Genomic DNA, 26,673 nt, shown 5'->3' with positions numbered 1-26,673 from the left:
CCACCTTGAGTAATGTTTCAAATTCAGTGAGAGTAAGATAAATACATGTGTTATCTGAATACGGGAGGTCTTTCAATTATATCTGGTTATTCTCAAGTCCCTGTTTCTGTGACCCTTGGTATGCACTGTATTTGAAAATCAATGATATTGTTTATCTTATATGTGTTTTCTAGAATTTAAAGTGACATGTAGATATTGTAAGTTCTGCTTTAAAATGTTAACTGACACCAATTACTTTTAACTGTCAGATTGTCCAGTTGTCTTGACTAAATGCCTCTGGGTCGTTTTTGAGTGAACTTCAGTCTTCTTCACAATAGCCTCTCTCCTTGCTGTTTTGCCTGTTTGTAAGCTATTTGGAGCTGTTATGAATTTTTAAAAATATATATATTGTTGATTTTTTACAGAGAGGAAGGGAGAGGGATAGAGAGTTAGAAACATCAATCAGCTGCCTCCTGCACACTCCCTACTGGGGATGTGCCCGCAACCAAGGTACATGCCCTTGACCGGAATCGAACCTGGGACCCTTCAGTCCGCAGGCCGACGCTCTATCCACTGAGCCAAACCGGTTAGGACGGAGCTGTTATGATTTTATTCTTGACTTTTGCAATAGCTCCCAAACCAATGTCTGATTCTAATCGTCCCCTTCTCTAGTCCATCCTATTGTCTAGATTGTTCCTTTTGATCCACACTTAATCCATTATTTCCAAGGCTCTCTCTTTACACAGAATCAAGTTCAGACACCCAAGGGGTTGTGCAACCTAAACTCTGCACATCTAACTGTACTCACTTCACATTACTCCCCTGTATATGCCTGTTGTTCCTGTTATAGGCTGTGGACATGGGTTCCTGTGGTGTTTGGAGAACAGCATTTTGGGGCCCATGCATGGGAAGATGCGATGGAGTGCTAAGATTTACTGAAGCTGGAACAAACACCAAGGATTGTCCCCAGGTGCCTGGGGTCTGTGTCTCATCGATGGCCATGGTTCAGCTCCATCCCACTGCGGAAGGCCAGCCTTGTTTGCATCAAGCGCAGAAGGAGGGCCCGGGCCCAGGAATTCTGTGCCAGTGGCCCAGCATTGGCAGGCATAGCTCGTTTCAGCCCAGGCCAAAGCTTTGTCCAGCTCAGTCTCTGTCCTCATCCAGCGAACTTAGTCTCTGGTCCCAGCTGCACTCGGGCTGGTGCTCTGCTGCTGTGCCCAGGCTGGCCCTAGGAGCCACACTCGGACCTGCGCTTGCTACAGAAGGAGAGAACACGCTGGAGCTCAGGAACATGCCAGCACCTGTGTGCTATTGAGAGCGGCCTTTGTTAAGCTTTGACTCTATTATCTCGGTCTTGGGAGGGAGCTGGCTGTCTTTCAAATTAGCCAATTTCCTTCCTGATCCCTAGTGGCCTTGTGCTGGGCCCTCCCCCTCACCAATCAGATCCTTTTCCCAGACTAGATTCCTTCCCCTTTAGGTCACCATCTTGGCTCCTACTGCATATGCGCCCAGCAAAGGAGTTTTCCCTTTTTCTCTCCCTTGATAATCCCAGCTAATGGCTGGTAACCAATCTTTCCTTCCCACTTTGGGGATTAGGTCCCAAGGGTGGAGGATGCAGCTGTTCTGTAGAGTGTGTGAGGCTGTAGCTCCCAACCCAATTAGCTTAACCAGTTTTGCTCCCTAGTTTATTAGATTTAATGTCTGATTCCCTTTGTTTTCTTCCTTTATTAATATCTAGCTACCTATGCTAGCAGAGTTTCTATAATCTTCCTAACTTTTCCTGCTTGTTCCCCTAGGCCAGACCAGTCTTTCTCGGTAGTTCCAAATCATTCTTCAAGGTCCGCATTAAATATCATGACTCTGAACCCACCCTCCCTGATTTAAATCACTAAGACTGAATGAAATGTTTGCTTTCTTCAAAGTCTTATGGAACTGTCGGTGCCATTAGAACTTAGTTACCTCATACTGGGTTAGAATAGAGATATCTAAGCACCTGCATTAGCTCAATCTGTTGCATATTTCAGGAGAGCAAGGACTATATTTTTGGTCCTTCTCAACACTGAGCTCAAGGCCTTCCGCATATATAATCAATGCATCATAAATACTTCTTAGCTTAAGCGAGTGACACTTAAAAGAAATGGTTGTAAATAAACAGGCCATTTTATAGCATCTGACTACATTAGACTGTGATCTCTTGAAAATTTGACCTGCATGCACTATTTAGGTCTTTCGAGCTAGTTCTTAGGAAAGGGAGAAGCTAATAACACTGATTTCCCCCTGTGTGATTCTGGTAAGACAGAAGCCAAAAAGGAAAACATGTTTCTCAGTCTGCATTGAAATAAACTCTTCTCTAGCTATCTTGTTATTTTAAGGTATAAACGCTGGCTTTGTAGATCTAAAAGAGACTCATTCTGCAAAGTCAGCAAAACTACATTATGAAAATATTTGTTTGAATCTAGCATCAGTGTTTTTAAAACAATACTACTCTACAGATTGTGCTCTTCTTTTTGCTTCTTTACTTTTAATGATTTATGAAACTATGGCAGTCTCTCTCCCTTTGCTGTGCCCTTGTTTGACCTCTAAACAGCTACCTAAGGTTAAGAGAGCTGGCAACAAGATTTTCCTTTTTTTTTTAAGATGTGATCCTAGAATAATTTATCATCTGAAATGGGCATTTAATGTCTTGTTTAGGAAGCAGCACAAAGATTTATGTTGTCAAAAGTAACTCTGCCAAATGAAAGCACCGTTACAGATTTTTTTTTAAATTTAAGCTCCCCAGAGGGTATTATCAAAATGCTATCTCTATGAAGTGGAAATGGTACAGTATCTCTGAGGGGGGGGGGGGGGGGGGGGGGGGGGGGGGGGGGGGGGGGCAAAGTATCTCTATGTTTAAACTTAGCAAAACAGCTCAACCACTAATGGACAGAAAATTTGGATGGCATGGTGGATTAAAAATGGCCAAAAATTCCTACAATTCCTCCCATAAAGAGGTAGAATCTACCTTCCCACCCTCGAGTTCAGGGTATGCCTTGTGACTTATTCTGATCAAATGAATGGGACAGAAGTGAAGGTTTGCAACTTATAAGCAATCCTCCAGAGGCCTTGCAGCTTCCACTCTTACTCTCTTGGATTCTATCGCCTTTTGAATAAGCCCAATCTAGCCTCCCTGAGAAGGAGGTGGCACCTGGAGATAGAGATCCTGAACGTGTGACCACCCCATGTGGAACCTTCCATCCCCTGCTAACATGCTAACTGGCTGCCAACCAGCAGTGACCCAGCTGACACTATCAGACAGTAGCAATGCCCCGCTGAGCCCAGCCCACCTCAACAGAATCCTGAATGGGTCACATGCAGAATCCTGACAGTTGTTTCAAGCCATCAAGATCTTGGGTTGTTTGTATATGATCTTCTATTTCTTCCTTGGTGTAAAAGCCACCGTGCCCCAGCTCAGTTGATTGGAACATCCTCCTATACACCAAAAGGTCATGTGTTTGATTTCCAGGCAGGTTGCATGCAGGAAGCAACTGATCAATGTTTCTTTCTCATCTCAATGTTCCTCTGTCTTTCTCTTCCTCTCCCTCCTCTTTCTCTAAAATAAATAAAACCTAAAAAAAAAAAAAATAAAAAGAATCCACTATGGTGACATTTCTTCTAGGAGGTAACGAAGGCAAAGAAACTAGCTTTGAGAAATAGAAAGAAGCTTCAACATCAACAAATAATTATTGAATGTCTGTTAGGTAGCAGACACCGTCTAATTCTTAGAATATAGCAGTGAACCCAAGAAAGAGAGGGAAATATATTTTAAATGGAGTTAGGGGAGTGATAATATTTTTTAAAAGTCTGATGGTAAAAAATGTTATAAAGGAAATTAAAGCAGACTAAGAATTAAAGCACGATAGAAGAGGGGGGGACCATTCCAGATGCATAAAACAGCAGATGTACAGAATGAGGGTGGGGCAGGTTGGTGCATCAATGGGACAACAAGAAAACCAATAGGGTTGGTGAAGACTGTATGACGGAGAGGATTGAGTTGAAGAAATGGTTGTGTCAAGCAAAGACTTTATGAGGACTCTGGGTTTTATTCTAAGTGTGTAGAGGGCATCAATGGGACAACAAGAAAACCAATAGGGTTGGTGCAGACTGTAACGGAGAGGATGGAGTTGAAGAAATGGTTGTTTCAAGCACAGACTTTATGAGGACTCTGGGTTTTATTCTAAGGGTGTAGAGAAAGAGTGTTATATGATCAGATTCCTGTTTAGGATTACTTTTAAAAGGATGATGCTACTCTGAGGAAAATAAAGTGACGAGAACCAAGAAAGAAAAGCAGAGAGACCAGTGAGGGAACTATTAGAAAAGGCCTGGTAAATAGCCTCATGAAACAATTTAATCAAATGTAATATTTTTGAGGTCCTAAACAATTTATTACCTAAAAGATGTCATGTAAGTAGACAGAACACAGACTGAAATTATATACAACTGTTTTTATAACTCTGGGATTCAAGGGATGTCATGCAATCTACTCAGTGTTTCTGAGCTTTAGATTATTTGTAATTCATTTAACTGTTGTTAGGATTAAATACATAAAGTGTATTATGTGTCAAGATGAGAATTGGGAATATTATATGCACTCATAAGTGATAGTTAAACTTATATACCAGTTCTCATAAATAACTATTTACTTGGTATAAAAGTAAAGGATTCAAAACAAAGACCAACCAACCAACAAAAATCCGATGGTAGATGGTAGGATAAAGCAAATGAATTTGATCTGGTGAGAATGTTGAACTTTCATTCTCTGATACTTGAGGATAATTCATAGATCAATAAATGTTAGTACCACAAAAATGTAAATTATCCAAAATTGTTTTTGTGTTATCTGCAATATTTATGTCAGCAAAACAAAAGTAGTTTCTAATAGCACTTCATAGTTTCCAACATATATTCACATATTAATCTCAAGGACTTAACCCCAGTATTGTAATGTGACTATTTTTATTGTAACTTTTACTTTGTCGTCTTGAAAATAGAGGTTTAGAAAGTTAACTTTATTTACAGAATGTCATCTATAAATGTAAATTAGTATTAGATTCCTATTCTAAGTGAAAGTGATGCCAAACTTCCTTTGGCAAAATTTTATTCACAGCTTGTCTATTGCTTATTAATCACTGACTGACTTGGGGGCTAAAATTTTGAGGACATGAGAAGTTATAAGAAAAGATGACAGGAGAAAAGTTTTATTCTTTGACATTAAAGGAGTGAAAACAATATGTAAAAAAATAGGCTAATTAAAAGTATATTAGCCTGTCACTTGAAATACCAGACTGGATAATTTGGGGATAGTAACAGTTACCTTAGAAATGAGAATGTTGGCCAAGTGGTTACCAGTTGCTAGGAGGAAACCATCCAACTCTTTCACCATGTTGGTTATGTGAAAATACTCAACTTTTTAATTTTTAAAAGCTGCTTCTGAATAAATATTTTCCATAATCTTTTGAAATTATAAATAGTAGCCATTTCTCTTTTTTTTTTTCCCTAAGAAATAGGCCAAGACAGAGAACTGTGTGGATTTTCCAAAAGTCCTCCTATATTAGAATGCTTGAGTGGCAGTTTTGATTGGTACTAGAAAATGTCATGAACTTTCAAAGCTAATAAATCTGGGACTTCTTTACAAATCCAAACTTAATAAAGAAACTACCTGCAAGTGCTGTGCACTGAATTGTGTTCTCCCAAAATTCACATGCTGAAGCCTCAGGTGACTATATTTAGAGATAGAGCCTTTAGGCAGTAATCAAGGTTAATTGTAGTCATAAAGGCGGGGTCCTAATCTAATGGGATTGGTGTCCTTATAAGAGGAGGGAGAGACACCAGAGAAATTTGTCTCCACCATGTGAAGACACAGCACAAAGGAGGCCGGCCAGCTACAAGCCAGGAAGAGAGCTCTCACCCAAAACCAAATCAGCCAGGACCTTAATCTTGACCTTCCTAGCTTCCAGAACTGTGAGAAATAAAGTTTTGTTGTTTAAGACCCCCAGTCTATGTTATTTTGTTATGGCAGCCTGAGCCAACTAAGAGAGTATGTATATAGTTTGCAAACTTTAGCCCCATTATGGATGCTAAATCTAAATCAGAATATTTGAGGCCCTCCACATAATTGTTGTTTTTTCAGTTGATTGGAAAAATACACCTTAATAAGAATTATAGAGAAGTTCAGTGACTCTGTAAAATTTTCACACATTTACCCATAACAATATGCATTTGAAAAATAGTGCACATGTATGCGTAGTGTTCTCAAGGATTCTAGCACCCCCTGCAAAGAGTTCAATATTGAGGTCAATTTATAATCCTTATATAATAAAAATGTAATATGCAAATCGTCGTTACACCGTGAAGCATAAGGAGCGACCACATAACGACGGGATCATGGATCAGCAGGAGGGTGGGGCAGCGAGCTACAAGTGGGCAGTGGAGAGCTATAGGAGGGGGCAGGGCAGCAAGCTATGGGGACGGTGGAGGGAGCTACAGGAGGGCTGCAGCAACTACTGACAGCGAGCTACTGGCTACAAGCAGGCATCGGAGAGCTACAGGAGGGGGCAGGGCAGGGCAGCAAGCTATGAGGGGGGTGTGGGGGAAGGAGGTGGGGGGAGCTACAGGAGGGCAGGGCAGCGGGTGGAGAGCTACTGGAGGGCTGCAGCAAGCTACTGGCGAGCTACTGGCACACGGATTCCTGTGCAGGGCTACTAGTTTGTCAATAAGGATGATTAATTACATATTGCAATGATACTGCAGTGTACAGGTACTGTAACTAGCTACCTATATTGGCTCTTCAAACTGCACACTTTTATTTCTTTTGGTGAGTATCACTTAAGTAAAGCAAAGAGTCTGCTATCCCATGCTTAGCAATTGCTTTCTCTTTGTGTTGTGGCTTTAGGATGTCAGAACCTTAGCTGAAAGGCAATTTAAGAGACAACCTAATTCAACCCCCCTATACAGAGTAAAGTTTAGAATTTACAGTGAGGCAGGAACTGTACTTCAACCCCAGATCTTCTTTGAGCTACATTATTTTAATGCCAACTTTGTGTGTCTTAATAGAAACCTCACATATAGTTTAAAACTTTTTAATTACACATGTTTTGCTAGATGTTTGGAGTCTTGGAAGATCCCTTGTGAGTTGGCAGTGAATCTCTTTAGTGGCCACTGTTTGGGAATGACTTGCTTGTATTTATAAAAGATAAACTGAGATGTTAATAATTCGCTCAGAACTGCTGCATAACTTCTCCTTGGCCTCTTCTTTCTCACCACTCTGAGCCTGGGAATAGTCTCCTAGGCTCATTTTTGCAAAGGTTAAAGGTTTCAACCAGGGGCAGATAAAAGCATACTTTATTCAGTTGGAAAATAAGTTCTGCTTCATTTAATAAATGAATCAACATAAGCACATACCAATACATCTCAAAATGCCTGGAGAGCTAGGCAGTCATTTAACTGAATTATAGATCTTTGGTTTTGTTATTTTGCAGGATCACAAATAAGTATGTTGTGCCTCTTTGGCCACACAGTTACCTCTCTGCACAGCAGGAGAGACCATTTCCTCTGTGAGAAAGATTATTACTGGAAAAAATGGAAACTATTTTATAATAGAAATATTGCTGGAATCCCCAATTTTTTGTGTTGCAAAAATCTGACCTCACAAATCTCTCTCTCCTCTCTCTCTCTCTCTCTCTCTCTCTCTCTCTTTCTCTCTCTCTCTCTCACTCAAGTAATCTTACATTTTTGGAGGCCACTTAATTAAACTCTTGTGAATGATTAATAAAATAAATCATGCCAATTAATAGCCATTGTCAACTATAGGGCATTAGATCAGTGTGCAAATAGATTAAGCAGGTAAAGAAAAATGGTGAAGGTGTGTGTAAAACATAAGCATAATGAGAACTGGTGCAATAATCTCATATAATCAACAAGATATAGAGAGAAAGAGAGAGAGAGAGAGAGAGAGAGAGAGAGAGAGAGAGAGAGAGAGAAAGAGAGAGAAACATCAATGATGAGAGAGAATCATTGACAGCTGCCTCCTGCACACACCACACTGGGGATCAAGCCCGCAACCTGGGCATGTGCCCGGATGAGGAATCGAACTGTGGCCTCGAGGTTCATAGGTTGATGCTCAATCACAGAGTTATGTCAGCATCGCCTCGAGTCGTCGAGGTTCATAGGTTGATGCTCAATCACAGAGTTATGTCAGCTGGGGCCTTCCTTCCTTCCTTCCTTCCTTCCTTCCTTTCCCTCCCTCCCTCCCTTTCTTCCTTCCTTTCTTCCTTCATTCCTTCCTTCCTTTGATTTTATCTATGTATGTATATATATATGTATGTATGTATGTATCTATCTATCTATCTGTCATCTATCTATCTACAAAATCAGAGAGATAGAGAAATAGATAAAAGACTAAAGATATGTGTCTATATTTAGATGGATATAATTTTATAAATTGGGTTGCATTAAGAATACTGTATTTGAGGAAAATAATGAATTTAACTGTACCTTCTGGCCTTTGGAGGCATGCATGCCATCTGGTTTCAGAGTATTTCCTTAAAGAGTTCTCTTAATATTAAAAAATTGGGTTTCTTACTTTTTAACACTAGATTTCTATAGCTCAGATTTCTACTGATTACTTTCTATGAAACATGATAATGGACTTAGACTATTTTTATTTATTTTCGCAGTTGATGTTTACATTGTGATTTATAACCATTATAACGAAAATGTCCTGTTTCTCTGAACATAATTGCTGTGGAGTCAGTGCTCACCATCTAAAGCTTACTACAGCTTCTCCGTTCCTGAGACCATGTTTGATTCACCTCCTGATTGCTTTGGTTGTATTATTAGTTATTACATTTTTAAGAAAGTCCCACTTATGGTCTGTTCCTTCTGCATTTGTATGTATTAGAAATATATTTGTTGCCTTTATACTTAAATTACAACTTTGCAGGGTCAAACATTCTTGAGTCACAACTTCTTTCTCTCACATTGTGTGGGCATTGTTTCCACTGGATATTATGAGGGAGTATTAGACTATCTCATTTTTTTTCCTCCTTATAGATAACTTGATTTGTTTTTCTAGATTTTTATAAGATTTAAAAAAAAATCCATGAATTTTTTGAGTAATAGGAAAATTCTTAGTACTCAAAATCCTATTGTAAATTTTCTTGGGACATGATGTACAGGTTCAAATCTTTATCTCAGAGAAATTGTTCTAATGTAAAATATAAATATTACTACTATACATATATAATTTATATTGTTGTCTATCTTAGACACTTATTTCATTATCTTTTCCATTTCATCTTGTATACACTTCTCACAACTGTTTTCTGTGTCCTAACTAGTAATTTCATCATGTTTATTCTCCTCTTGGTACTATTGAGTTTATCTCTGTAATTTTTTTCCTGAGTACTGTCAGATAATTCTTTCTCTCTCTCTCTTTTTACTTCATCATGTTCTTTGGTTTCTTATATTAACATGCTTTTATATCAAAGAGGACTATACTAACTCTTTGTTTTTGAAGAGTTTAATATATACAAGTAATGCACCATATAGTTATTGTGAAATGATTTGTATAAGAAATGATTTATATATTTGATATAAATTAATAGCTGGCAGGAACAGTTGAAATTATAATCTTGTATTTATTATGGAACTATCTTTGTGAGGTAAAAAATTGATCCAATGCTAAATAACTTTACCTAAGAACTTTGATTATGTTTTTTGTATCCAGATATTTCAAATGACTGGCACAGTGAAATAAATTTGGAGTTCAAGTGCTATTACTGCATAAGGCAATGTGAGGCATTCATAAAAATTACCCACCATAAAATCAACTTAACCCCCCTGATAGAAAGAAAGACAATGAGTTAGGAATTGTGTAAATTGCATGTTGCCAAATGTTTAGGCTACAATTACGATGACTTTTCCTCTGTGTGTTTGCTGTCTATCCTCTTTTCATTTACAACTGCTCATTTCCCAGCATGTTTGAGAAGAACGGATTTATAGGGTTTATAGCTACCTACTGTGCCATCTACTTTCAGTAACAGTTGGTTTCCTAAGTGAATTGGCAACTAGGCATATCTTAGTAGGGTTTTGTTTTATTTTCTATGATGTTAAAAATAGTTTGTGTTTGAGAAGAAAAGGAAAATCTTTGTGCCTGAATTGGCTATTGACAACTCTTTAAGTGCCATTACTCCCATACAGGACAGGATATGGTCCCTATCATTTAATAGCGCTGAAATGTCACATCTTAAGACAGCTATTTTATGGCTCCCCTGAATAACTGAGCCCAGTGCTTTGCCCTGGAACTCAATAACTTATGTCTCTAAATTCCTGGGTAAAAAAATAGTCTTCCTCTTTGAATAAAAGTTGCCATGGCAATTGACAAACTTGTCAAACACCAAGGTCAATCTTTAGCTTTTCAATATTTTCAAAGATGTGAGTAAAAATAAAGGTGTATTATCACATACCCGTATCAGAGATTGTAATTAGGCAACATGTATATTTTTGCAGATAATCATTATTTAAGCATAATGATATTATTCTTTATGTTAACTTTAAGACTATATCTTTCTAAAAATGAGTAAAAATAAAGGTGTATTATCACATACCCGTATCAGAGATTGTAATTAGGCAACATGTATATTTTTGCAGATAATCATTATTTAAGCATAATGATATTATTCTTTATGTTAACTTTAAGACTATATCTTTTCTAAAAAATATTTTATTGATTTTTTTACAGAGAGGAAGGGAAAGGCATAGAGAGTTAGAAACATCAATCAACTGCCTCCTGCACACCCCCTACTGGGGATGTGCCTGCAACCAAAGTACATGCCCTTGACTGGAATCGAACCTGGGACCCTTCAGTTCACAGGCTGACGCTCTATCCACTGAGCCAAACCGGTTAGGGCTAAGACTATATCTTGATTAATTACAGAGATATAGGTGTTAAGGGAAATACCAAAGTCCTTTTAAATGTGCTGATTGCAATAATTATACTGAATTCTATAGTGAAAATCTGCAGTTTTAAAGAGAATACTATTTGGTATTTATGTGGGAATTTGGCAGCATCATAGAATCTGTTACATAATTCACCTAAAGATTACATCTCTGACTTTAGTGTTGCTGAACTGTTTATAATAATTCTAGCAATAGGGAAAAATTAAAATTCTTATTTAAACTCATAGACAATTTTCTTCAAAACCACCCCTTTATATGACTCGTTGGGAAATTACATGAATCATTATCACTTGTTATTCAGATCTGATGATTTCTGGCAAGTTAGATTTAAATTCTCATTTCTGCTATGTGATTGGCTAGAATACCAGAATTGAATGGGAGATGCTTGTTATACAGATGTGTAAATCTCTAGATTAGTTTGCCTTCTTCAGCGTGTTGCTTAAGTTGAGTCTCTTTTGGTTGCAAGTTAGGGAAACTTGTTTGTCAGTTAGGATTCTTTTAGTTGACAATTACCCAACAAAAGGTGTTTTAACAATAAAAGAGATTTCATGGTTAACACACCCAAGTGTAGGTCACACTTATATGTACCTGATCAGGGATCTGGCTTTTTCTTTGCATTGATTGTTATTCTGTTCTCATCTGTGTTTGCTGTGTCTTCAGGCCCGGTTTCCTCTTGGCAGCAACATGTGGGCAAGTAGTTCAAGTCTCACACCTACATTTCTCAGCAATCAGAATAAGAGAAAGTATCCCCTTTAAGCTTCTAGATGTCTCACTAGTTGGTCTTGCTTACCATGCGTGTGTGCTCATGATCCCCACCAGCCCTTGTGGCCTTTGGAGTGACATGTGCAGAATGGCTTGTGCCCAATGGCAAGGAGGGGACCCACCTCAGAAGTTTCCAGTGGTGAAGCGCCAGTCAACAGGGAAGACCCGCTGGCAACATAGTCGCAATGCTTGTTACCCCCTCCCCCCAAACTTACATAATCAGTGTCTTAATCTTCTGGAAGGGAGTGCTGGAAGCCCTCTTAAATCTCTCTTGGGCTGCATGGAATCTTCTTCCTTCTTCTTCCTTTGTATCTCCTTTTTTCTCCTTTCTCTGCATAATTTTCTTATCGGTATACACACAATTCAATGTTATACCCAGAGTTTAATTGGAGGTTTACTTAGGAACTTTTAAAAAAAATCTTAATGTTAATATATAATCACTGTTCTCAATATTTATATTTAGGGTCAATATTTTTTTTTTAGTCACGCAGCAAAATCTAGTACTAAAAATATTCCCTTCCTTTGTGTAGTCAGTTTTCTATATATATCTAGCCTGATGGCTTGTGAAAAGGTAGCTGGGATTCTTGTTTTGACAAGATTTCAAGAATAATTGTACTTTATTTAATTAGAACAACTAATAAATGCATTAGACAATATTCACATCTCAAACATTATTATTCAAATCACAGACCCTCTATTCAATAACCATTATTCTTACATATACCTGAATGTTTTAAAATACATTCTATCTAGTGGGTTCCACAAATGGATATGCACAATTACATTTCGTGGTAAAAAATATATATATTTGCAATTTGAATTAGTCAAGAATCATTTTATTTTCCGGGAGTTTCTCTCCAAAATTGCCTTTTAAAACATTTAAGTCTTTGCACTGAGCGAGAGACATAAAAAATAAAGGTTCTGTAGCTGGCACCATGGTGATACCAATAATGAGAATCACATAAAAGTAGAATTTAGTAACCCCAATTATAGAGAAAAATATATTATCCATTTCTAGGATCTTTAACTTAAAGCAGGCCCTAAAAACCCCAGCTTTAAAGAAGAGAAGTTTGAATTTGTTGTCACTCAGCGGTAATTATAGTTCAAGTTTTCATTAAATAGTTCCAAGAGTGGCATTTTCTTTGGTCAGCAATTAGAGAGATCCCTGTAATAGAAAGACTAGTGTTTATTTATAAATTTCTTCTAAAGAAGCTTACTAATTTTATATATCTTTTATCTAATTCACATCCATTAGAGGTTAACTCCTTTAGTTGTTTCGAAGAATGCTAACATTTTTAATGTCATGGTATCATTATTTAGTTTGTATTTTAAGGATTTTGGGAATCATGTCTCTGTTCATTTCTTTTGAGAACTGACTTTTTTTTCTTTTTCATGAAACTGTCTATAACTCTGTAAATTACATACATTGGATTAAGTGCTTCTTTTCTCTCCACCCCTATTGAGATAAAGTTGACATGTAGCATTGTGTAAGTTTATCTATAAAATATGTTGATTTTGGTACAATAATATATTACAAAATAATTTCCATGATAGCGTTAGCTAACACTGACATCATATCACATAATTACCGGTTCTTTGTTGTGGGAAGAACATTTAAAATCTACTCTCTTAACAACTTTCAAGTACATAATACTGTACATGTATTACAGTATTAACTATAGTCACCATGCTGTACAGGAGATCCCCAGAACTTATTCATTTTATAGCTGGCAGTTTGTACCCTTTGGCCAACATCTCCCCGTTTCTCCAAAACCCCAGCCCCTGGTAACCACCATCCTACCCTGTTTCTATGAGTTCAGCGTTTTTAGATTGCACATATAAGAACATACAGTACTTATCTGTCTCTGACTTATTTCACTTAGCATACTGCCCTCAAGGTTCATCCATGCTCTGTTCTTTATGTGCATTTTTCTCTATTATTACTTATTTCACTTAGCATACTGCCCTCAAGGTCCATCCATACTCTGTTCTTTATGTGCATTTTTCTCTATTATAACAGGAGGACACAGATCACAATTACTATATATCTCGGATATATGGTCCATCTGATTCGGCCAGCCGGGATTTGTGGGTGAACATAGACCAAATGGAAAAGGACAAAGTGAAGATTCATGGAATACTTTCCAATACTCATCGACAAGCTGCAGTAAGTGCTTTGACATTTCAATTTTATTTTTCCTGCTGCTGCAAAAAAAAATTTTGTTTTAATTGACATATCAACATTTCTTGTTATGATCACTGTTCAAGTATATTTAGTTCTGCAACTGCAATTTAGATTAATAATTGCATATAAGATATTATAGAAAATGAAGAATAATTATTTTGAGAAGCCACCTTTAATTAAACTATTAATTAAATTAATTAACAATTTTCCTAATGAGAGGATGAGTTACATATTCAATGTTGAGATAGATCTTGGATGGTTTTCAGGTTTTCTTGTGATCCATGAGTTTAGACAATATTTTTTAAAAATTACATTAATTTAGTATCTTCCATTTTGCATGGGTTTCTTACTCTTGGCCTGGGAAAGATGTAACCAGAAACATTTATGATTCTGATACACATATAGACCAAGATAAAGATCTAAGTGAAGAAGTTTGATATAAAGGAAAAAATTAAACCAAGAAGTCTCCAATTATATTTTAAGCCTGAGTTCATTATTTACCAGCTGTGGTTTCTTAAACAAATAATGTAACTATTCTGAGTCACAGTTTGCACATCTGTATGGTAAGGATGACAGGGGAAGTTATATAGGATTCACCTCACATGGTCATTGTTATCCTTTTCTACCTTATAGACTGAATGCTTATGCAGGTTAGCTTTTCAATGTTCACAACGACCCTATGATTTCAATATTATTACTGTGCAGATATTGCAGATGAGAGAATGGAGTCTTGGAAAAATAAGGAATCTACCTACAAGTCTCTAATTAGTAAGTGGGGCCAGTTCACTGTCCCTCAGACCGTTGGAGGGCCGGACTATAGTTTAAAAAAAAACCTATGAACAAATTCCTATGCACACTGCACATATCTTATTTTGAAGTAAAAAAACAAAATGGGAACAAATACAATATTTATATTTGCATGTGGCCCCCGGGCCGCAGTTTGAGGACCCCTGATATAAAGACTCAATGGGTTAAGTGACTCAAAGAGGCATGGATTAGGTAAATGTAAAATATCAAAAATTTTGGCCACAGCCTTTATTGTATATATATGTACTAGACTTTCCTATTTCAGGAGGTCAACTTCTAACAGTTAAAATGGAAGTTAATTATAATCCACCATAATGATTTATTCAATTTTCAATATAGAGCACATGTTTTCTGAGACAGAGAAGCAAAGTAGCCAGCTTGCCCTGGCTGGGTGACTCTGTGGGTTAGAGTGTCCTCCCATACACTGAAAGGTTGTGGGTTGTATTCTTGTTCGGGGCGTGTATGGGATGAAACCTATGGATGTTTCTCTCTCCCCCCCCTCCCCCCGCCTTATATCCCTTTCCTCTCTCTTTCAAATCAATAAAAAACATGTCCCAGGGTTAGGATTAAAAACAACAACAACAACATACACACAAAAACACTACAAAGTAGCCACCTTTCCTTGCTGAATTTCATCATCTGGCTTTTCCATATTCAAGCAACCCCAGGCAAGATGACAGATTCAGAAATGATTCACTGTTGGGTTTAGAATTGATCTTCAAAAGAAGACAAAATGATTATAGTAGGACAGTGTCTATTAGAAAGCTATTGCATCTTCAGTAAATTCCACTTTGCTTTACTAAAATATATATAGGACAGATGAGGCTTACATGCCCTCTCAAGCTTAGGGGAAAGGGGGTTGGGAGTTATGGTTTGGGATTTTAAAGGGTGGGAAGGCAATTCACATGGAGATGAAACAGCAAATGTTTGGTAAATAAATGCTTGCTGGGCCATACTTAACAAAGGGACCCAGTGAGGACTTTGATCAAAAGGTTCTTACTAGCTTCCTCCCTGTCAATCGCACTTAATTCATAATCCATGTTATCTAAGATGATAGTTCTCTTCCTGGAGCAGGTTTTCTATCTAAATTCCTTTAGGTGGGTAAGGGGCCAAAGGTTTTTCCTGAGTCTTCTTTCTTGAAAATATCCAGCTTTAAAAATAATATCCCCAAAAACATATTTTAGAATGGAAAACTCTGCTTCCCTTCAATATTATTACTTTTTTTTCTTTGTTTATTTTGTTTTCTGAATTCTACCTAAATATAAAATCATAAGGAATCTGTTTTTCTCTATCTGACTTATTTTACGTAGCATAATATCCTCCAGGTTCATCCATGTTGTTGCAAATAGTAAGATTTCATTTATTTTTTTATGACTGAGTAATATTCCATTGTACATACATACCACATCTTTTTTATTTATTTGTCTATTAATGAACATTTAGGTTGCTTCCATATATTGGCTATTGTAAATAATGCTACAATGAACATAGGGCTGCATCTTTTTGAATTAGTGGTATATATTTCTTCAGCTAAATACCCAGACGTGGAATCGCTAGATCATATGGTAGTTCTACTTTTAATTTTTCAAAAAACCTCCATATTATTTTCCATAGTGGCTGCACCAATTTACATCCCCACCAATAGTACACAAGGGTTTTCTTTTCTTCAGTAGAAAAATGTGCCAATTGGACTCCATTTAATTAAATTTTATATCTGGAAACTTATAAATTAATAGAACATTTAAAAATGTTTCTACATTCTTTCATAAAAATTAGTATGAGATTTATAATTTGTAAAGAGTGATGCATGGTTTAACATGTCCTCAATTGGCCTCCCCACATTTCCAATCCTTCCTGGATCTCTCTGCTCTGTTTCCATTACGCCTTCCTCTGAGTAGAATCAGGTTGTTAGAGATGAGGACAGATTTCTAATGTTAAGACACTAGGGGACTCAGTAATATCCACAGAACCCCTCCCTTCAACCTTCACAGAACACACACACCATAACACAGCTGTTCTCCCTGTGATGTTACTGAGAGGTTTTAGCACAAGGGAAAATGGCAAATGGGAAACAAGACATCCAGGTTGACTTGGTTTACTGATGTCATGATTATCATAATTCTTGATGCAATGCTCTCTGGTAATTTGGCTGCAAACATTTAAGCCCTAAAAGAAGAGGGAAGTTTTTATAATCTCATCACCAAAGGATATAATTTGCATGTCCAAGGTCAAAAAAAAAAAAAAGAAGAAGAAGAAGAAATTATATACCTAGGGGCAGACCCAGGAGCAGTTAGTTAAGTAATCCAGCCCTGAGTAAGCAGGAGGTAGAGTGAGAAAGCTAGAAGATTGATTTTTTTGAAGACACAGCGACCTTCCTCTTTCCTGGCTTCCTCAGAATTGGTCAGAGGAAGACAAAGGAGTGTCTGACTTGGTAGCATAATTTTAAAAAAAATATTTTTCCCTCTTCCACCATCACTCATAAATGTGGTCCAAAGCCATTTTGGGATCATAAATTAATATTCTAGAAAGAGGAGGAGGGTGGAAACAGTAAAAGTTATCCCTGTTCTCCATTAACATAATCCTATATGATAGAAGGCTAATATGCAAATAGACCAAACAGTGGAATGACCGGTCACTATGATGCACACTGACCAGCAGAGGGCAGCCTCACAACACAGGAGCTGCCCCCTGGATGTCAGTGCGCTCCCACAGGGGGAGCACCGCTCAGCCAGAAGCCAGGTTCATGGCTGACAAGTGCAGCAGCGGCGGTGGGAGCCTCTCCTGCCTCCTCAGCAGTGCTAAGGATATCCGACTAACGGCTTAGGCCTGCTCCCCACCTAAGCCATCAGTCAGACATCCCCTAAGGGCTCCCGGACTGCATGAGGGCGCAGGCTGGGCTGAGGGACCCCCGAGTACACAAATTTCGTGCACCGGGCCTCTAGTATCTTAAAATTTCACAGCTGAGTATTTGTTTCTAAATCATTTAATTCATGTTTTACATGATAGAACACACTAACTTCTTTTTCTTTTTATATGTAAGATATACTCAGTATTTACATTACATATGTATATTGCAATTTCATTACATGTTCTTTCAAACCTCCCCATTGTGCATTTTGGTTTAAATAACATTTCTTAAATTATTATTAAAAAAAAATAAAGCAGATGTTAAAACCTACTTTTACCTTTGACAAATTAAAGGAAGGATCTTGTATTCCTAGATAAAGTTGAAAAAACTTGCAGTAAGTCCCTACCATATGGCAAGCAATGAGCCAGCACTTTATATTCAATTACTGGTACTTATTTGTTTTAGGTTGTTGTGTTTGATTTGTTTTCCGTTATTGAAAGTCATACAGTTGTCAGGTTGTAGCTCTGGAAGTTACTAACTACAAACCTAGGAACCTGTTTGTACCTGTTTCTTTCCCTCTGTGTGGAACTTCAAATTTCATAATTTTGAGATTATTTTCTATATTTCTAAATCATATACTTTCATCCATTGCTGGGCACAAAGTTTGATTCAGTAGCTAGTCAAATTAGAATTATTTTGCCTTCTGAAACTATGGTTTATCAAATTCTGCTTTACAACTTGCTACCACTCTCTGGTGGAAGGAGTTTGGGGTTATAGAAGTTATAAAACCTTGGCTCCAAAATTTTTTTTCTCAGGTTTTGGACTCTCTGCATTTTACTTTTACAACCTGCCCACCTTGACTACCCTTCAGTTCTCATTTGAGAATAAAAATGAAATAGCTATGAGAATATCAAAGAAAAATGAGATTGCAAATGCATTGTTATTAGAGAGTCCAAAAACATAATAAACCCCCAAAAAGCTAATTTCTAAGTATTCTCTAAGAATATAGGTAGATAGATATTAATATCAATATTATATCTCCATATACTTTATTTTGCCAAGAAATTGTCAATGTGCTCTTTGCCAGATATAAGCCCACGCTTAGCTTATAAAATTGTATCTTTCTCTATGTTAGTAAAAAAAAGATTGATTCTTTATATGAGAAACCTCAGCAAAATGAAATGAAGTGCTACTCTGTACCTCTCTGTCATATTGCAGGCAAGGTTTTTGATGAAACTTGTAGTTTTGACATGGTGATTGTTCTAAATTTTAATAACACTGTTCTTGGCAGAGATCCTCAGACTACTTGATTTATAAGCAGAAAGCTTCATTTAAAAAAATGACGTTTTCTGCAGTTTATTTTCTTTTTTCCCCCCCAGGAAAATAGCATCATTTCAACTAGCATTTCTATCAGTCTTACATTTGCATAATATTGATGTTGGGAGAGCTAAATTTGGATGCCAATTGTGATTATAGTCCATTGTTTGCTCATATTATGCAATTTCATTTTTTTCTGTGCATCAGAAAATCTACTGATAAATGCTAATTTCTCTAAATGATTAACTCTAACGGCAATTTAAATTACTGTTTCTATTAGGCTATTATCTAGACCACACATTTCTGCCCGTGTCTTGTTCACAGTATCTAACAAGTTGCTTTTACTTATTTTTGTTTGGGTTGGGTGAATAAACTTGCTGCTCTCTGTCTTTTGAATTATTTCATTTCAAGTAAGACACCCACAGTCCATCCACCTGGCCTTACTTGGTTTTGCTCATGGGATTTTCCTCTAGTTTAATAACAAACTGAGATGAGTTGTGCCTGCACGTGTCTTTCCAGCTTGATTTTGGTTTCATTCATTTTACTCTTACTATTTCAAATAGTCACCTACCAATTCTGAGAATAATTCTCTCTCTACTGAAGACGTGTTATTTGAGGGCTTGTGATCCATTCAGCATTATCACATGAGATTAGAGAAACTGACTTCTGTTCCTCTGGATGCCAGGGAAACAGGCTGGTCCACCTGCCTCAGAGCCAGGAAGTAATGGAAAGAGCTAGTCTCTTCCACTGGTGGCGTTAAGAACACATTAAACACTTCTTGGCCCATTCAAGTTGCTGAGTTTAGTAAACTTCTTTTGCTGATCTAATTATATAAATTACTAATCATTTAAGATACCCTTGATACCCTTCCTGAATCTAAGAACCGGATTTTAGACATTGCAGGTCCTTTGGTGATTCTTGAAGATAGCAGCAGCCTTATGAAGCCCTCAGTGATCAATTCTTATGCATATAACAAGCCTTAGGTTTCCAAAGCAAGACATTCTTTTTTTAAAAATCATACTTGAGTTCATCATATTTCAGGTCAATGTCATCTTCATTCTCCATATTGTGTCTTTAGTTGGGGGTGGGCACCATTCTTTATGTAGAATTAACGTAGGAACATTGGGAGGTAATTTTATACGTTCTCTGTTACCAGTGATGGCTGTAAAATAATTCTAGTAGGCAGATATCTACTCAGCTTTTTAAAGTCACAAGTGAGGTGACTACTTGAGGTTTCTATGAAACTCTCTTAGATTTCACATTAATCTTTCATAATCATAAAGCTGCTAAAATAGGACCCTCAGCCATGTCTCAAGTGGAATAAATAAGTCCATTTACTCCTGTCTTTCATCCTGGATTCTCCAACCTATTTTTTATTATCTTTTCTGGGATCTCTCCATGAACCCATGAAGACATACCAGTGGTTAATTTTAGATAACATGAGTACAAAACATTCTCATCCTGAAGCTACTCAGTGATTAAGCTTACACATGACTATTTTGTACGAGAAAAGTTGGCAAAATGTAGATGAAATATAATATTTCTTAAGAGTGACTACAACTAAAAGCAAGTACATTTAATTCCTATGAATATCTTAAATTATAGGAGGTAAAAGACATTTTCAGATGAAGGTAAGAGTGACTACAACTAAAAGCAAGTACATTTAATTCTTGTGAAATATCTTAAATTATAGGAGGTAAAAGACAAGACATTTTCAGATGAAGATTTCCTTGACAATTTAGTATTTTTATATCTTTTAAAAATATTTTATAGCTATTTTCAATATATTTTATTTTTGTCTGTTTCTACTTACCAAATTATAACCTATCTCTTAAGTTGTAGATGATTACCCGAGGCAGAGATTTTCAAAACCTTTTTCATCTCATGGCACACACAAACTAATTACTAAAATTCTTCGGCACACTGAAATAGATATTATAATTTTTGCCAATCTGACAAAAAAAATAGGCATAATTTTTATTCATTCACACCAGATGGCTTTTGTTTTGTTGACTGTTGTCATTTTTTTTTTTTTTAAATTTGACAATCTAAGGGAAAAGAGGTCAGTGCTCCTGACTAAAGAGTCAGGTGCTGCATGTTTTAAAAATTCTTGCTGCACACCAGTGTGCCTCTTTGGACACACCGGTTGGAAATCGCTGCCCTTGGGAATAATCAACATGTCACATGGTTTATTTATACATTGGCTTATCACCAGAACTTTGCTGTGCCTGAGTCCAGCCCCAGAATATGAGTGTCTCTTTCTTCACTAAGTTGCTTTGTTAAAATGCCAATGCGTCTGGAAGTGAACCTCCTGTAAGCTACTCTTATCCTATATAATAAAAGCATAATATGCTAAGTGTCCGGCCGATTGGTCAACCAGTTGCTATGACACGCACTGACCACCAGGGGGCAGATGCTCCGATGGATAGGTTAGCTTGCTACTGAGGTCTGGCTGATGGGGACTGGGCAAAAGGGCCGGACACGCCCTGGAGCCCTCCCACAGTCCCTCCCCAGCTGGCCAACCTCCCACAATCCCTCCCTGGCTGGCCAGCCCCCATCGGCCCGATAGGGACTGGTCGAGACAGCCCCGATCGTCCTTGATCGCAGGCCAGACTGAGGGACCCCACCTGTGCATGAATTCGTGCACTGGGCCTCTACTTTAAGATGTAATGCCAGAAATTTCTTATCATGCAGCAGCTGAGAAGAAATGCCAAGTAAGATTCACTCTTGATAAATAGGCCAAGTTTAAGCATCTGGGCCCTGCTCCCAGACAGGTTAACCTGTAGATATGCGAGAGTGTCAAAGGGAGCAGCTCTGAGAGACTGTATTGAGAGGCATCAATTTCCTTAACTTTTGAAAAATCCATAAGTTGGCAAATGTGACTAAATGTTAATAAATATTGGTGATCTGCATAAATATATAGGGGACTCTTTCTATTATTTTTGTAACTTTTTAAAATTTGAAAATATTTCCAAATACAAAATTAAGAAAAAGAGAAGTTAGCAAAAGAGGAGTTAACTTGAAGAGTTAACATTGAACTTGTCCCAATTTCAATTTCAACCTGTAATCAAGTTTTGAATTTTTTGTCACTCTCCCTGCATTGAATTTCCAATCATAGCATGTCTGTTGAGGGGCAGCTTGCTAATAGTGTTTAAGGAGATGGACTTAGGCTGCCTGGATTTTGAGTCTGCCTTCCCCTCCCCCCAACCCCTACTTTTCCAACTACTAGCTGGGTGATTTTGAACATGTTATTTACTCTATTAATTCCTCATCTATAAAATGGAATGATAACAGTATCAACCTTTTAAGGTTGACATTAGAATTAAAAGATTTAACATTTGTACAGTGCTTAATTCAGTGGCTGGCACAGTGTTGTAGATGTCGGTTTCATTGATACTAATAATCATTATGCAAATATTTTACTTTAAAACAGTCACTTTCCACTGACAGGAAAGGGAGGACAGATTGTAATCAACGAAGGCAAGAGAGGGACTTTTTAAACTGCAAAGGATAAACTAATAGGAGTATTTTTCCTGCCTACCCTGTTTGAGGATCACTGGTCAAGGAAGTAACAGGAGTGTCATTGCCCTCAGGTGTACTAGGGCTGCAAAGAGCATTAGCAAATCATTGCTTTAAAGGGACTTGGCAAGCAGGTACTGCTATGCTTCGATTCCTCAAATGGAAAATTTCAGGACATGTAAGTGCTACCAGGCGAAGCAAGATGATGTTATCCAGAATCAAGTCTATTTATCCTTTTAATCCATTTCACGCCTGTCAAAGTCCTCATAGCAGTTGTTTTAGAGTTCCAAAGACCATTGATATGACATCAAGTCTTGCTATTCAAAGTGGGCTCCCTGAGGAGAGCTTATTAGAAACACAGAATTTTAGCCCATTCACCCCAGACCTACCAATTCGGAATCTGCATTTTAACCAGAACCCTAAGTGTTTCCTAGGCACACTCTGGCTTGAGAAGCCTTTGGGGACCCAGGGCGTTGCTTCTAGAGCAAGGTAAAAAACCCAGAATTGGCTTTTTCTGCTTCTCGCCCTCCCCACCTACCCTTAAGGGGTTTCTTTACAAATCCTGTTGTGCTTTCTCTGTGCCCTGGAACCTGCTGTTGTTCTGCACCCCGCCTGAAGGATAGTTACCTAACTAATTTGAATAATTCTCAAAATGCCCAAGTATAGGCAAGCACCTATAAGTCAGGTGTTTGCTGGCAGTCATGCACTGTGAGAGGCCAGAGATATGGCGCTAGTTCACTTACTCTGTTTCACATGAGTGAGCATCAGGTACCTGCAAAATGTTTACATGTTGTTTTCTAATTTATGAATAGGCCCATGCACAGTGCCATTCAATATCCAGGGTTAATGAAGTTCTCAATTCTGTTATGAAAAAAAGCGCTGAAGCGGTTAGAATTCCTAACTCAAAAAATCAATTCAATTGATGGGCTTTTTTTTTCCTAAAAGACTGAATAGCCAGTCTCTTGTCCTTACATTTGCATATTGATTAGCCAATTTCCCTGAACATTTTGATCTTTTAATTAGGTTTGCAGTGTTTTCAGTCACTGGATCAATGACCCATGTCCTGTTCTCTCCTCCCAGAGTGTGAGAGTTGGTTAAAATACCATTTTATAACAAATCCTTGATCGTAAAAGCATTATGAATTATTGTGCCCACTGCAGCTATTTTTTTTTCTGGAATATACTCAGCTCATATTTGGACTAGAAGCAGAATCTTATTTTAGAGCCTATATCAGAAGTTTGCATTGCTATTCCACATGTATATGCCTCTCCACAGTCCATTTTCTCTCTTTAATTATTGCTTGTTGTGGAAATATGTCAATTAAAATGTTTCTATCTATAGCTATATCTACAAACATACATGTGTATATGCTTATATTTATATCCCTCCGCTATCTTTCAGTACTATTTATAGTACTGTTAGAAGTGACTTGATTTCCGTTACACAGGTGACTAAATCAGTGAAGGGCAATTACCATTAAGAATTGTAAAAAAGGAAAGAAATGTTCTGGAAATTTAGAAAATAGGTCCCTGGATCTATCCTCAGAAGGTAAGAAATGGAAGCATCTGAACCCCAGTGTGAAAAATACAAGTGGTTTAGGTTGTGCCCATCACCTGGTGAGAAGGGACCTACTGTGTTGCCATCAGACCTCCATGGGGTGTAGCACACTGTGGCTCCACCCAGCACTGTGGCTCCACCCAGCACTGTGGCTCCACCCAGCATGGTGCTCTCTTAGTCTAGTGCCCATCATTCCATGCATTTCATCTGAGAAGACTGTTCTACACCTTTTTCAGATTTTGTCTTTTTTTAAAATTTTTAATTTTTTACTGTGGCCTCATGCATTGTTATTACATGTTAAAGAAAATTGTTACATCTAATAAGAGCAAAGCATATGACTGCAATATTAAGGATTCCAGGTAGAAAACACAGTTATGGGAAGTCTGATGACATGTAGGAAAAGAATTACCTAGTATGAAAGAAGGGGGATAGAATGATGTAGGTTTTAAGACAGTGTTTTGGAGTCAAACCTATGTGGATTGAAATCCTGGCTCCACTACTTATTGTGGTGTGAATTTACTACTTGACCTTTTCTTGTTAAGTTTATAAAAAATAATTTCAGGCTGATAAAAAACCGTGCAGGGATTATTGAAAGCGTTCCCAGATATCATTTACTACCCAGCATTCCCAAATGTTAACACCTTACATACTCATGGTACAATTATCAATACCAAGCTATTAACACTGTTACTATACTCTTAACTAAGCTATAGGCCTTATTCATAATTTGTAAATTATCCTCTTTTTTTCTTATCCAGAATCCAATCTAGGGCCCACACTGCATTTATTTATCCAATCTCCTAATCTCCTCCAACAGTTCCTCATTCTTTCTTTGTCTCTCATGAACTCTACTCTTTCAAAGAGTATTGGCCAGTTATTATAGTTTCCCTGATTTGGGTTTGTCTTAAAAACCTTTGTGTCTTCATGAGGAAACACAGGTCTCTGCTTTTGGCCAGAATACCACAGCAATGGTATTTTGTCCTCCACTGTGTAGCATATCAGGAGGTACATGATGTCACTATGTCTTGTCACTGGTGATGTTATCTTTGATCATCTGCTTAATGTGATGTCTGCCAGGTTTTGTTTCTTTGCTGTAAAGTCACTGTTGTTGTTGTTTTTTGTATTTATCAAGTATCTTTTTGCAAGATATTTTACAACTATACAAATATTCTGTTTTTCATCATACGTTCACCTTATTTTAGCATTTATATTTGCTAAAAACAGATAAAATACTTAGCATAATGTCTGATATATTAAATGTTAATTTCATTCTCCTAACATTAGTAAACACAGTAGTCATAATCACTTCAATATAATACAAATGAGGGCACCATAATATTGCTCAGAAACATAATATCTGATTGTGCTATGACTCTATTAGAGAAGTAATTTGCCTGCATTGTTATTAGAGACAACATATACTAAATCATTTCCAGCTATTTATTAGGAATTAAATAGGAGCCACTTTTTTGTTTAGGAAACTTGTTTTAAGGAACTACGCTAGATACCTTCATGTACATAATCTGATAGTAGCCACCATCCAGTCAGTGCTTATGTAGGGTCAAGTGTCATTTGATCACTTGATCCTTATAATAATCTTTAAAGAAGTGTCTGGACTTTACAGGTGAGCAAACTGTGGCTTAAAGAGTTAAATGACTTATGAAATCACACAGCTTCTAAGAATCAAACTGGGATGTAATTTGAAGTCTCTATGACTTCAAAACATGCTAGATCATTCAAAATTAAGGAAAGAACCATTTAAAATTTAAAAATATTTCTCCATCTAATTCCATTAAAAGAAGATTGTAAAATGTGTGTCTTATGGTTAGCAAAGGAGCGAGACTGCAGTAATCTATTTTAAGCACTAATAGGTGAATGTGTTTTATTTGGGCCTTATTCATTTCCAAGAAAGACAGTCAATTGTTACTTGCATTTTGGAAGAATGTATTACACCCCAGTTAAAAAATTTAATTTATTCAGAGTTATCTATTAAAAAGTTATCTAATAAGTAATGATTATTTAATCATTTTTAGCTATTAGAGACATAAATCTTACTAGAAATAAGATCATTTATTTAGGTAGTTCAGATAAAAGCCATTATCACTATAAAGTGCCATTTAGGTAAAACATAAGGTAATTTTTCTCAAGTTTTGCAAGTCTTCTCAAAGTTAATACCTAGCATAAGTAAATATACTGAAAATGGTTTGACTCAAGATTTATTTGACCTACTTTTTCAAAACAATAGCACAAATCTCACTTTACTACTATTACTACTTAAAATAATATCTCAGCTATTAGAAAGCTTCAAGATAAATAAAAACTTATTTGAATTATTTAAAAATGGAATGTTAAGATATATGTATAGAAATTAGTGATTAATCCATGAATTTATTTTTCAATAAATAAATACTCCTATATTTTTAAGACCATTTGCTCTCATGGACTCAGGACATCATCAATTATTAAAAGTTTAGTTACCACCAATTTTTGTTCCACAAGCTGCTTTCAGCAGGATTATGCCTTATAAAGATGGCATAAAGACTTGGGAGAACCAGAAAATGTAGCTTTATTACTATGAAGAAGAAGCTGTCTTAAAACAAAAAGCAGTTTTTATTAATGACATTAAAAATGGTTTTGAGAATTATAAAAGTTTCTTTTCCAGATTCTTAACTCTTCTTAAGCAGTTTCTGTCTTCAAGCTTTTA

General features: G+C 36.9%; 1 protein-coding gene across 1 annotated transcript in view; it reads left to right on the top strand.

Moving 5' to 3' along the window:
* PLXDC2 (plexin domain containing 2) overlaps positions 1-26,673 on the top strand; it is a 451,667-nt gene that overhangs the window by 239,223 nt on the left and 185,771 nt on the right. The window contains exon 3 of the mRNA XM_014539380.1: positions 13,757-13,903. Coding sequence (XP_014394866.1) covers positions 13,757-13,903 — 147 coding nt within the window. The remainder of the gene's footprint in view (positions 1-13,756; positions 13,904-26,673) is intronic.

This window comes from Myotis brandtii, unplaced genomic scaffold (genome assembly GCF_000412655.1).
Source record: "Myotis brandtii unplaced genomic scaffold, ASM41265v1 scaffold215, whole genome shotgun sequence".
In the NCBI taxonomy this organism is placed as follows: Eukaryota; Metazoa; Chordata; class Mammalia; order Chiroptera; family Vespertilionidae; genus Myotis; species Myotis brandtii.
The sequence above is the reverse complement of the archived record's forward strand: the minus strand, read 5'-3'. Positions and strand labels throughout refer to the sequence as shown.